Source organism: Monomorium pharaonis, chromosome 9 (genome assembly GCF_013373865.1).
Source record: "Monomorium pharaonis isolate MP-MQ-018 chromosome 9, ASM1337386v2, whole genome shotgun sequence".
NCBI classification, from domain to species: Eukaryota; Metazoa; Arthropoda; class Insecta; order Hymenoptera; family Formicidae; genus Monomorium; species Monomorium pharaonis.
In genome coordinates, this window is record NC_050475.1 from 14,159,092 (window position 1) to 14,173,894 (window position 14,803).

Sequence of the window (14,803 nt, forward strand, 5' to 3'; positions counted from 1 at the left end):
AAGTTTTCTATGGTTATAAAAGAAAATCCTTCGTTGTGTTAACAATACATGATATTGAACATTAATTTTTAAGCATAATTATCATAGCATCGCGCCTAAGCTATCGTAAAATCGTTACATCAAGAGGGAATATTTTTCTGTGTTATTACAAAGAGTGTAACATACTATGGATAAGTATTTCGCGCATTTTAATATGACACCTCTCTCTCCCCCTCTCTCTCTCTCTATCTCTCTCTCTCCCCCTCTTTCCCTCTCAAACACTACGTAGTACACAAATACAAATATTACCACGTTTAACAACATCTTTAGTTTGTACTATTCTACTTTCATTATGTGTAATTTGAATAAAATTTTAACAATTATCATTTCTTTATATTTTTAGTGTTACACACGATCGAAAAAAAAATTATCAAAAATTATCACTAAAACTGCGATAAATAATCAGCACGATACTTTCTTTCTGAGTGTCGTATCGTGTTTAATGTTAAAAATGTTAAAAAATAGCAATCTTGTTAAAAAAATTTTATGACATTTAATGAAACTCTAATAATATTGATTGGAACTGTTGTTGAAAATGACGTTTATCGTGTTTCTGTAAATACTTTAAAGGGAAAGATATTCCTGCTAAATTACAAAGTATAAAAGTACAAAGTTCAATTTTACATACGAATCAAGAGTAAATAAAAAATTCAATAATGAATAAAAGAATTCAGAGTTTCTTCTACCTTTAATTGCATTATTAATTACGATAGATTTTCAGTGACTTTTAATGTATTAACGATAGAAGAAATTCGAAGTTCTCTATCATATACAAGAGAAAATCATTTCTAGTTAACCATACTAACGATACTTGACATAACATTAATCTCTAATTACTTATAATTACCGTAGAAGTTGCATCGAATAATTTATCCTGAAGTCGTTACATCAAACGTGAATATTTTTCTATCGTGTTATTTTACAAAGAGTGCATATTAAGGATAGTATTTCGTGCATTTCGTAATTTTCTAATAAGATGGTTACGAAAGGAGAATGTATAAAGATTCAATCGTGATAAATCTTCGTTATTTTAATATTCCATAAAAAACGATGAGAGAATTTGATACGGCAAATATTATATTATTTGCAGGTTCCATACGTTTCCATCGCTTTCTCTCTTTCGACTTTCTTATTTACAAAAGTTTATTACGATTTAAATTTGTCCTATTTTTATTAATAATTCATAATCTCGTCATGTAATCGCGAGTGTGCGTAGCAGCCATCGACGCGAGCTTAGGCGCGGTGCGGCGAGACGTGGGAACGGCGACGACGCCACGCTTCTCCTTCTTTCCCCCGCCGCCGCCGGCAGCCAATGCTTGAAACAGTAGGCCGTGCTATGGCTCGAGCGGCTCGAGCCCATCCTTCGACGCGCAAGGCGCGCTCTCATTCGCATAATTTAAAAAATTTATATCTCGATTATTAGCAGACCAAACCCACAACAATATTGAACTTTTATGTTCATCTCGATCCCATCTACCTTTTTATGAACAGTGATCAGTATGCTCTGGGACTCCCTGTATATTAAGTGTACAAATATGTTTTTGGTCTGAGAATAAAAACAACTTTATTATATTAAATATTTAAACGCAAACATTTTCCTGCCACGGGTTATATAATACCAACCTAGTAAACTATATTGCCGACTAAAAGTTTAACATAACCTCAAAATGTTCATCGTGCACAGTAAACAAAATGAGTTACAATAAGACGCATATTAGGTATTGTATGTTTTTCGCATTTGAGTTGAAAAAAATATTTCCGAGATTAAGAAAGTGATATGTCAAACATTAAGGAAAGATGCTGTATCCATCAGTACCGTAAAGAAGTGGTTTTAATGTTTCCGGAGTGGAAATTTCAACCTCGAGGATGACAACAGAGCAGGACCACCCAATTGATAAAAATTTGAAGCAGTTGTTGGACAAAAATCCTTGATAACTCTTACGGAAAAAACACTAAAAATAACACTTTAAAAATATATAAGTTGAGTATAATTTGGGACAAGAGGTAAACACTCAATTCAATGTAAACACTCAACTTCAGTGTTCGCTCTTAAATTTACTTTTAATTAGAGTGTTATTACTGTCAACTTGAATGTTCGCCATCTAATTGAGTGTTAATTTCAATGTTCATCCTAAATTTAAGAATAACACTGAAATTAACACTCAATTAGATAGCAAACATCCAAGTTGAAAGTAATACTCAAATTAATACTCAAAGCCAGCTGAACACTCTATAGTTGAATGTTTATTTTAGATATTCGTTTTATGTCCATTTCTACCAATGCAGATTAATTTAATCTCGGTTGAACTTGCTTTTCTTGCTTTTGTTTTTATTTAACATTTTCTAATCCAATGTTTGAGAGTGCACACTCAATATTAAGTGTATACCTTCAACTGATAGATGTTGAGTGTATTCCCAACGTACACATTCCCAACGTTTCAGTGTTCACATTTTATGTTGGAAATATACACTCATTTATTGAGTGTCATATTTAAATGTTGAGAGTATACTTTCAAATATTCAGTATTTAAATCCAAACTTTGGTATGAACACTCAATCATTGGGTGTACACACTCAATGTTCGAGTATAAACACTCAATCTTTAGTGTAAATACTCAAGATTTGAGCGTATACACCTAAATTTAGAAGTAAACTCCCAAAATCGAGTATTAACACTCAATTTTGAGTGTAAACTCTCAAAATTAGTGTTTTTTCCGTAAGAGAAAACAACGGAGGTTGTTACTTTATTAGGAATTGCATGTATTTTTAGGGTAAATAAATAATTATTTTCATGAAAAAAGGCCATGGACTTATTTGTACACATAATAAATCACACCATAAAGGTTCTACTATTATCGAGAAAAATTTTTTACATGTTGATTTATATTTTCTTATTACTTAATATTTGTATATTACAAAAAGGTTTTAAAATTATTTTAGCCCTTTATATTTTTGTATATAACAATTGTATATAACAATATTATTGTGTATAACATAAAATGTTGCAACAGACAATCTAAATATTTTAAATATTCTATTTTTTTTAATTCTATCATGTTCATTAAATTTAAAAACATATTGAGTGTCGCGTAGAGCTTTTGGAGAAAATAATTTGGAAATCTGTGAGTAAGTATACGATATTGACACCAAATAAACGTTAAGAATTTCTTATTCCTTGTAAGAAAAAATCCCACAGGGAAAAATAAAATAAAGGTTGATTGAAGATAGCATTGCGATATTTTTATATTCTATAGAAGAGAGTAGGGCTGGTTGACGTAAGAGGTAGGTTAGCCATTAACATCTTAAAATTTTCCTAGACTTCTGACTGCCCCTCCGGGATAGTCACGTGATTTTCATAACAGCTCTCACCATCCATAAAAGTTTCAGTGTACTACGAATTTCTGTTAAAAAAAAAACGTCAATTTTTGTGTTTATCGAAGAGAGTAATTTTTTCCAAAACTTTAATTTTTTCGTGTAGAAGTAGTTAGTAATCTCCTGGTCATCTTTTCCAGCACGTTTTATTCATCGATTTCTAGCCTACATTTCCTTGTGTTTACTTTTTCATTTGAATGCTTCTATTTTTATCCAGAAATCATGTGTGGAGCAGGCTAGTCAGAATTTTTGGGGGTTTTTTAGCCATAGCCAACTTATTCCTACTGAACGTAGCCAACCTGCTACGTAAATAGAAACCAGCTTGTCAGTCGAAATCAAATAGGTTTTAATCAAAATATTTATATTTTCCTACTTTTATTTTTTTTTCTTAGACCATTATGTTTTTTATTTAGTTATTTATCTTATGCTTAGTTATTTATCTTATGCTTCAACTATACCTACAAACTTCATTTTTATATTTTTATTTTTAGGTTTTTCCAAAAGAAATGGAGGCATTTCTTAAGAATTACATAGAAAAGTGTTTAGATATACATTTTGGTCTAGCTCCCAAAGAAGTACGTAAACTTGCCTACTAGGTTGCAAAAGTAAACAACATACCCGATTCTTGGAAAAAACACAAAATGGCTGGTGCAAACTGGTTCTCTAATTTCCTGAAGAGAAACCCAACATTCGCAATTAGGACTCTTCAAGCTACCAGTTTTGCAAGAGTTTCAAGCTCCAATGAGCATAATGTTGGTCAGTTCTTTATAAACTAAAAGATGTTTTCGACAGACTTGAATTGACACCTGATGACATATATAATATGGACGAAACTGGAATCACAACAGTCTTCTGACAGAGTAGTTGTCATAAAAAAGATAAAACAAGTAGGAAGGGTCACTTCTGCTAAAAAAAGGGCTTTGGTAACTTTAACAGTTGCTGTTTCTGCAAACGGTCATGCATCCCATCTTTTTTGTGTTTCCGAGAAAAAACTTCAAAGATCACTTTATTATGGATCCTAGAGAATGCTGGAGAAGCAAACTCATCCGGTTGGATGATAAAAAGCAATTTCAGAAAATTTGTTAAACATTTTGCCCTCCATGCAAGGATAGACCCTTAAAGGATGGACTTATTCTCCTAATATTGGATAATCACGATTCTCACTTCTCAGTCGACCTTGGATTTTTTCAAAGAAGAGGGGATAACTGTCATTTTCGCCACATACGTCCTACAAACTTCAGCCGGTGGATCGTAGTGTGTTTGGACCTTTAAAGGAATATTTGAACACACAATGTGACGCATGGATAACTGGGCATTCAAAGAAAAGTGACAATATATAACAATATATTCGGAAATAATGCAAATTGCTCTGCCTCTTGCCACCACACAAGCAAGTATAATAGTTGGTTTTCATGCTACTGGTATATGTCCATTCATTCCAGACATATTTCTACCAAATGCCTTTTTGCCATCGTCAGTCACTGACAGGCCTACTCCTCAACAATCAATTGAAGAGCCTGTAGAAGAAAAAGAAGCTGCACAACCCCAGTCTTCTCCTGCAGATCCAAACCTCTAACCATCTTCAACTTTAGCTTTGGCTTCCGACTCTCCTCCATCAATGACCCAGTTAGTCTCTCTAGAAGACCCGAGACCTCTATCAATGACTGGACCTAGAAAAGAATGCAAGAAGAGTCGTAAACGCAGAAAGTATGAAGTGTTGACTAATAGTCCCGTAAGAACTTTGTTACAAGAGGAACACCGAAACAGGAAAAAGACAATGAAAGTAGCGACTAAAAACAGCAAGATTCCTAAACTGCAAGATAAAAAGAAATCTAAGCCAAAAGGGAAAATTAGATCCAGTGATGAAGATGACAATGAATTTATCATAAGCTACGCTGAGACAGAAAATAGTTTGGGAACAACGATGCCAGTTCAGATACTTTTGCCAGCAAATCTGCCTGCACCGCCTGAACGCAGCGCCCGTGGAGGGGACCCCCACTCCTCGGACAGCGTCGGGTGGCGGGAGCATCTGTCGTCTCCTTTGCTCCTAGGTTCGTCTCTTTCTCACTCGAACCGTCTTTTTTTATTTCGAGCTGTTCTCGACTTTCCTTTTCTCTCACAGCTATAACCGTATGATTTCGGATTTCAGGACAAATTCATAAAAAGCTTGCCGGAAAATATTCTACTTATTATTATGTGGCGCGTCGTATCGCCAAGACAATCTTGAGATCCGAAATCATACGGTTATAGCTGTAAGAGAAAAGGAGAGTCGAGAACAGCTCGAGATAAAAGAAGACGGTTCGAGTGAGAAATAGACAGATCTAGGAGCAAAGGAGACGGTAGATGCTCCCGCCGCTCGACGCTGTCCAAGGAGTGGGGGTCCCCTCCACAAGCGCTGCGTGCACGCTTGCAGGCGGTGCAGGCAGATTTGCTGGAGAAAGCATCTGAACTGGCATCGCTGTTTGGGAATGGATTTTTTTACAATGAATTATTCAATGACTAAGCACATAATGCAAATAATTTCTCAGCCTTTTGAAATTACATCTGAAATTCAACCTCCTCAGTTCAGCCACGACTAACTTGTGCAATTGTGTCTTCCACTTCCAAGATTCCTGACATATACTGAGATGTGTCCGCAAACTAACGTGATTCCACCTTGCCTTTCTGAAAATTCACATCTTCGTGAGACTTCCTCAGAAACACAACAACCAACCACTTCAATGGCCAGTAACCATCTAAATGACACCACTGACAGATCGTTGAATTCCTTTAAAAATAAAAAAAGTGACACGATTCTTGTAAATGATTTCTGTGCTTGTAAAGTATGAGAAAAGAGAATATTCTGGTGTGGTAACATTGATTGATAACACAGGAACACAAAAATTTTTTTTAATTGATTATAAGACAAGGTGTTTTAAATGGATTTTGGGTCGCTGAATACGAATCCGTTGTCCGTTTTGACCCAGCACGTCAGAACTTTTTTTAAAACATGAAAAACATCTAAAATTAGCTTTCCAGATCTAGAAGTATGCAAAACCCATCTCTGGAATTAGAAGGTAATAATATATATAACCCAATAACTCTACAACTCAATAACCCTATAACTCAATAACTTTATAATTCTATAGCCTCATAACCCAATAACTGTTTAACCCAATAACCCCATAACCCAATACTAGTGGATGGACGAAATAGTTAATTTCATACAATTTTAACCGAATTCAACTCAATTTCAACCAAATAGTTCTATTGGACACGTAGTAATTATGTCTGATTAAAAGTAGTTTCGGCGTTACCCATCCTAAACCACGTGGAAGTGCCACTTCTATCAGGACTTACCCGCATGAAGCGGGGGCACCAACGCCAGAAAAAGTAAAGTATTTTTTATTCTTTTTGAAATAACGGGTTTTTTTATTTCAAATGAGTGACGAATCGATTTTCTCTTGTGTGGACTTTTCTTGTCTCTTTTTAAACCCCAGCAGTAATCAGCTAGCATATGTTCATCCCAAGCACCTTTGTATATTTTTTCTATTTCTTTGAAATCTTGGTGTGAACGCTTACCTTGTTCTTCGCTGAAATCGCCAAAGTTGTCTGGGAAGTGATTAACGTGTGAATGCAGAAAGTGAAGTTTTAAATTCATAAGCATTCCATATTTTTGAAATTTGTGACTAACCTTTTAACTATTTTTTTATAATTTGGGTCCTAATTATTCCCAAGAAATTTAGCAGTTACTTTGGAGTTTTGATAATTTTTTTCTTCCGACCGCAATTTAACTTACCGTAATGATGTAAAAGGCCTTGTCTATAAATTCAATATTCCTTATAACGCTAGTGAATGACGTTTCTTCATAGACTCCTCACAGAAAAGCGTAAAGGCTGTGCTACTACATAATGGTAATGTTTACGCTTCCGTTCTGATTGCTCACTCTATGATATTAAAGAAAGAATATGAGAATCTTGATCTTCTGTTAACGAAACTGCAATAGTGAAAATAAGTGGCAGATATGTGGAGATCTAAAGATTACGACTATTCTATTGGGATTACAAAGTGGTTTCAAGTATCCGTGCTTTATTTGCAAATAAAATAGTCGTATTCGTGAGCAACATTATGTGAGAAAGAATTGGCCATTGAGAAGAAATTTAGTTCCGGGTAATAAAAATGTTACAAAAAAATTTTTGGTCCCATCAAATAAAGTACTACTCCCACCATTACATATCAAACTTGGTTTTGATTAAACAACTTGTAAAGAGTATGAAGGTTCAGGACAGCGAAGCTTTTAAATATATTTTTATTAAATTCCCAAAACTTTCAGAGGCAAAAATTAAGGAAGGGGTGTTTGACGGTCCGCAAGTAAGGGCCCTCCTGAATGATAAAGTTTTTGAAGGAAAAATGACACCAAAAAAAAAAGGATGCTTGGAATAGTTTTCGGAAAGTGACTGCTACATTTCTTGGAAATAATTAGGACCCAAATTATAAAGAAATAATTGAAAGGTTAGTCACAAATTTCAGAAATATGGGATACCTTATAAATTTAAAACTTTACTTTCTGCATTCACACATTCATTACTTCCCAGACAGCCTTGGTGATTTCAACAAGGAACAAGGTGAGCGTTCACACCAAGATTTAAAAGAAATAGAAAAGAGATACCAAAGTGCTTGGGATGAACATATGCTAGCTGATTACTGCTGGAGTTTAAAAAGAGACAAGAAAAGTCCACACAAAAGAAAAATGATTCGTCGCTCATTTGAAACCAACAAGACCCGTCGTTATTTCAAAGAAAGAATATAAAGTACTTTACTTTTTCTGGCGTTGGTGCCACCTTGGCACCTTGGTGCCACGTTGGTACCTCTGCTTCATGCGGGTAAGTCCTGATAGAAGTGGTATCTCCACGTGGTTCAGAATGAGTAACGCTAAAGCCACTTCTAATCAAACATAATTACTACGTGTCCAATAGAGCTATTCGGTTGAAAGACTGTACGAAATTAACTATTTTGTCCATCCGCTAGTATTAGGTTATGGGGTTATTGAGTTAAGGGGTTATTGGATTATGAGGCTTTAGAATTATGGAGATATTGAGTTATGGGGTTATTGGGTTATATGGCGCAAAGAAGAAACGGGACAAAAATTTTGTCCGAATTTTTAGACAATCTTCAAACTGATGCAACTACGAAAAATCATCCAAATTACATGTATTTTTTTCAAATTCAAGGGCAAAGACTCTACTTTGGGAATCCCTAGGCAAAAGTTTAATTTGTTAAGTGTAAACCTTTTGTATCGCATGAAAAACAAACATGTTTTTTTTAATTGAAAAAAGTCAAAGTTTGTTATCAATTTTTACAAGTTTCTTGTTAAAATCTTGCTAATATTAATCTAGATTTTTAAAGTTTATTTTTTTAAGCAATTTAAAAAGAAACATGTCGATACGATGTTTTTTGTTGATTGCACACGAATTTGAAATTTGCACTACATTTTAGAGTATTTTAGCGAATAAATACGGTATTTTTTTAATGACGTGAATTTTGAGTATGAATATGATATTGTACATTGATTTTATTCGCGTTTAACTCAATCATAGAGTGACCCGCCATCATCAGAGTGACCCGATGTGCACTACGTGGAAGTTGATCGAATTTTACACATTATATGAAAAAGCCGATTTTTTAAATAAAATTCGAATTTTTATTTTTTATGTATCAGTATGTGTATATTTATGTGTGATTTGAACAGGTTGCTAAAATGACGAATATCTGTTGACTTTAGTGAAATTGGCGGGTCAGTTATCCGTTATATTCAGATCAGTAAGTGCAAATTTCCACCGATAAATTTCAGAACCACATGATGTGCAACATCCGACCGTTAGTCTCCATGTGGTGCACATTGGGTCTGATGACGGCGATGTGATTGAATTAAACACAAATAAAATCAATGTACTATATCATATTGATACTCAAAATTCATGATATTAAAAATACGGTATTTATTCAGTAAAATACCCTAAAATGCAGTACAAATTTCAAACTCGTGTGCAATCAACAAAAAACATCGTATCAACATGTTTTTTTAATTGTTTAAAAAAGAATGAACTTTAAGAATCTGGATTAATATTAGCAAGATTTTAACGAGAAACTGAAAAATGACAACAAACTTTTACTTTTTTCAATTAAAAAAAACATGTTTGGTTTTCATGCGATACAAAAGGTTCACACTTAACAAATTACACTTTCGCCTAGGGATTCTCAAAGTAGAATCTTTGCCCTTTAATTTAAAAGAGGTACATGTAATTTGGATAATTTTTCGCAAAGTTGCATCACTTTGAAAATTGCCTAAAAATTCGGTCAAAATTTTTGTCTCGTTTTTTCTTTGCGGCTGTGTATATTATTATCTTTTACTTCCAGACGTGAGTTTTGCATGTTTCTGGATCTGGAAAACTAATTTTAGATGGTTTTTCGTGCTTTAAAAAAAATTCTGACGTGCTGGGCTGAAACGGACAACGGATTCGTATTCAGCGATTCAAAATCCATCTAAAATATTTTGTCTTATTTTGATCATAAAAAAATTTTGTCGTCTTATGTAATGATCATTCACAAGTTTCAACGATGATACAGCAGGGTTCTTATTAGGTATGGCCAAAAGAAAAGGATCAAATCTGATATAAGAGAAGGAAAATTATTCGTAAAATTGAAAAACCAAATTAATGAAGGACAACCGTGTTGAAGCACAACTGCTTGCAGCTTCAATTTTTCTGAAATTAAAAAAATTTTAATGTTAATGTGTCTTATCTAGTTTCTGATATTTCATAAGCAGGAATTGATTCTCCTGAACAATATTTTTTAAATTCCTTTCATTATTCAGAAGCGAGGTGGTATAATTATTTCGTTTATTTCTGTTAATTGTGTTACCAACCGATTTTGATTATTCAAGTTTAATATGTTGCCATGTGACAATTTCTAGATTCCTTGATTCCAATATTTCTGAGGTATTATTAGTTATTTTTTAGCACATGTGACCGACGTAACAATAAGTTTTCACTAAGTTTTCCTAATTTCATGTAGTGAGATTAAATAGAATTTTTAATTTTGTAGTTTTGGTGCTGTGATTTTTGTGCCAAAGATTATTTTTAGAATTAAAGTATTGGTAAATCTATTTATTTTTTTGAACTGCTTCTCAAACTGCTTTCCAGGCTGTTATCAACGCGGATGATGACAAAAGATGCATATTTTCAGCAGGTGGCCAATCAACCCCAACTACTGTGCTAGTCTTCGTACTAACCTACTCTAGTCTTCGGATAGATTGGTCATGTTGAGGTAAGCATGTTCAACGTTTTTTATTGAACGTGTAGTGATGGTTGAAGACTTGAAAAAAATTGTCAATGTAGTTTGATAGATGCAGTTTGCGATAAGTTAGTCAAAATTGGATTTCAATAAACTGATTCTGCTGTAAAAATCAAAAAGTGAAAACCAACCAGCTCCGGTCTCCCATATAATTAATAATTAATAAAAAATTAATTAGTAAAAAATAAGTTAGAACAAAATCGTATGTTATATTAAAAGAACTCCCTCACTAATCATTTGGATTTTGATACCCGGCCAAATTTTCTGAAATTTTAGTATGTATTGTTTAACCTCCCGATCAAAAGTCTCAATGGGATCTAGGTTTGAAAAATAATTGTTTTTGAGTTACAGAGCTCAGAAGTCTGGTAATAGCCATTGTTGCATGGCTGTTACATCGCATTGTGAGTCAAGCAATTCTTAAACTTCCTGGGGGAGGTGGACCGTGGGCTACACACACGCGCGCGCACGCACGCGCACACACACACACACACACACACACACACACACACACACACACACGTATAACCCAAATAACCCACGGCCCAATATATATATATATATGGGACATTTCACGTCAACTGAGACAGAGCTGTGCCCAAAATTTAACGCAACAAAAAGAAATGTTTGAAGGCTAAAATTAATCATATTCTCATGTACTTTTGAACGCAATGTGGCATTGTTGAAAAATTCAATATGGCGGTCAATACGGCGCTCATATACCTCATGGGGCATTCCACGTCAACTGAGACAAAGCTGTGCCCAAAATTTAACGCAACAGAAAGAAACGTTTGAGAGCTCAAATTAATCGTATTTTCATGTATTTTCAAATGCAATATGGCGTTGTTAAAAAATTCAATATGGCCGTCAATACAGCGCCCATATACCTCATGGGACATTCCACGTCAACTGAGACAGAGCTGTGCCCAAAATTTAACGCAACAGAAAAAAACGTTTGAGGACTCAAATTAATCGTATTCTTATGTACTTTCGTGTATAACGTAGCCTTCGTATCGAATTTCTTTATACTAGATTTCTTTTAAATTTACTATTCGGGGGGCTTTTGAGATCTCTAATTATGATTCTGAATTTAAAATTTCGAAATTCAAAGCGTTAGACCGATTTGTATCGTGGCATTATATTTTGCAGTATTACAAGCAAAGTGTGCAAGAAGGTAAAATGTCAGAAGATTAGGAAGGCAAAGGGTCGAAACGAAAAGCGTCGCATGCCAAATAGTAAAAGATCACCTTTCATAGAACGGTAGTTTGTATTTGTATCACAGAGTTTTTTACATAATATATTCTTATCATGTAGAAAGCTCTCTGTCTTTATTAGGATTGAGACTGTCTTCAATATAAATATTCGACATTTTTTCTTTTTGCACACTTTGCCTGTAATACTGCAGAATATAATACACGATACAAATCGATTTAACGCTTTGAATTTTAAAACTCTAAATTCAGAATCGTGATCAGAGATCTCGAAAGCTTCCGAATAATAAATTTAAAGAAATCTAGTGTAAAGAAATTTGATGCAAAGGCCACGTTGCATTCAAAAGTACATAAGAATACGATTAATTTGAGCCCTCAAACGCTTCTTTTTGTCGCGTTAAATTTTGGGCGTGGCCATTTTTCGGATAAGACTCAACATTTCATGAAGTATATGGGCGCCTATTGAATTTTTTAACAACGCCACATTGCATTCAAAAGTATGATTAATTTGAATACGATTAATTTTAGCTCTCAAACGTTTCCTTTGTTGCGTTAAGTTTTGGGCACAACTCTGTCTCAGTTGACGTGGAATGTCCCATATATGTATAATTCAAATAACTCATGGCCCAAACCCATTTTTCCCCCAGGAAAGTTTAAGAATGGCTGTATCTTGACTCACAATGAGACCATGCAACAATGGTTAATACAAACATTATGAGCCTTCTAACTAAAAAACTATTGATCTAAGTCCTATTGAGACTTTTGATCGGGAGGTCAAACAGTACAGCATATTAAAATTTTAAACAATTTGGCCGGGAACTAAAATCAATATGGTTGATGAGGGGGGTCCTTTGCCTAAAACAAAAATGCAAAGACTATTTAGAATTAGCATAGAAAACATTATCAATACCTTATTTCCGCATTAGGATCTGGTTTTCTAATAGTTAAAGCAACCACCGAATCGCCTGGTCGATGCAACAATTGAGCAGCTTGTCTCAAGTCCCCGGGATCCAATTTTTGTCCATCTATTGCGAGCAGTCTATCACCTGATGCTAAACTGCCAGTTCGATAAGCAAGTGATCCTCGGCGAACTTCTGTGATTACTAGATCCTCGTTCACCGTTAGACCTAGATCAGGTTGACCGCCTAATGGCCTGGCTACTCTCACTGTGAAGACTCCGGAACTTGGCACCACCGATCCACCCACTTTGTACTCTATCACTAACTCGATCTTACAACACACAATAGTAATTTAAAATGATTATAAATTTTATTTTCTAGTTTTTTTAGAAATCATCATGTCCAAAATCGGAACGGAAAACATTTTAAACATATTATTTTATGTCTTTGAGACATTATAAAATATTCTAAAGAATTTTGAAACAACTTATGCCCCAATTTTTAGATAAATGTGAAAGCAGAAGGAAAGAGAAAGCAGGAGGGAGACGAAGCAAGAAAGAAAAGATAATAAGACAGGAAATATAAGGAGATAAAAAAAGAGATGAGAAAAGATTGAAAGAATGAAAGAAGGGATAGAGGCAAGAGTAGGATAAAAAAAGGATGAAGAAACAGTATAAAAATCTCTGCGACAGGGAGAAAAAAGAAGTTAAGAAATGATTAAAAAAGACAGAAGAGGTAAGAACAAGAGGACAGATGTGGGAATCAATAAATAAGCAGAGAAAACGAAGAAGAAAGATAAAAGATAGGATAAAAAAGAAAGTTTAAACAGAGTATTTTATGAAGACATTTGGAGAGATAAAAATAAGCGTAATGAAAGAAAGAAGACACGGAAAACAGAAAGATGAAAAGGAATTAACGAGAGAGGAGATCAAAAGTAGTGAAAAATTAAAAGTGGATGAAGTGGCGAGGATAAGTGGGATAGCGAATGAAATATGAAGTATGGAAAAGAAACAATATATGAATGGGTACGGAGATTTTATAATAAAATATGGACAGGGGAGGATGACCGGAAGTGTAGAAGAAAAAAGTAGTGACCAATCAAGAAGAAGGAAAATAAGGTAATTAAGGATTAAAAGAACATTAATGCCGATGTTGTGTAAAGTGTGTGCGATAGCATTGGCTGAAAGAATTAGAGGGCAGACGGAACACATGGGATAATCTCAGACAATCAAGCAAGGTTTAAAAAAGGGAACGATAGATGATATATTGTTACGCGCAGTCGCGGACGTAAATAAGAAATACACACTATACTTTAAATAACTCAAAAGACTTTATTAATTAAAATCACGAGTGTTACACAAAATACATTCGTCTTAACGCAAAACCGAGCTTCAACTTGTTGTTTATTTACGTTATCAAGCTTATGACAGCTGACAACCCTCTTCTCCAAAATATAAATGTATCAATTGGCCAGGACAGCTGACCGATCTAACGGGCGCAACACTGTCCTCTTCTTCGCAAGTCGTCGTCCCGACAACTAAACATTGAAGACAAATTTCCAGTTGTAATGCTCCAGGAACCACGACCCTGCTCTACCTCGAATTGCTGTACGTTACCGAGCCGTTTCTGGTCTCAACATTCAACTTTCTCTTTCTTCAAAAAGGATTTTTTCCAGCCGCGATGCTTCAGGAACCACAACCCTGCTCTACCCCAAATTACTGCCCGAGTTACTGGGCCTGTCGTTTCAGGTCCCAACATCTAACCTCTAAAAAGATCGTCCTTTTTGTTTCTTCTCTAGAGAACAATAAGTTCTCCAAAGTTGCAGAAGGTTGATCCCGCAAAGAGAATCTCCTCCTCGGCGGTGTCTCCTCTTTACTTCTTCGGACAAAAGGGGGATAATCACCGTGGATCTGTTATCTTTAAAGGATTCCTCTAGTCCCTGCCTCGGCATTT

At 34.7% G+C, this 14,803-nt stretch overlaps 1 protein-coding gene across 6 annotated transcripts in view; it reads right to left on the bottom strand.

The window, feature by feature from the left end:
* The window catches only part of LOC105830797 (glutamate receptor-interacting protein 1), a 136,043-nt gene that overhangs the window by 35,165 nt on the left and 86,075 nt on the right, over positions 1-14,803 (bottom strand). For all 6 annotated transcript variants that reach the window (XM_012670384.3, XM_028193285.2, XM_028193283.2 and 3 more), the window contains one exon: positions 12,862-13,181. In XM_012670384.3, the coding sequence (XP_012525838.1) occupies positions 12,862-13,181 (320 nt within the window). The remainder of the gene's footprint in view (positions 1-12,861; positions 13,182-14,803) is intronic.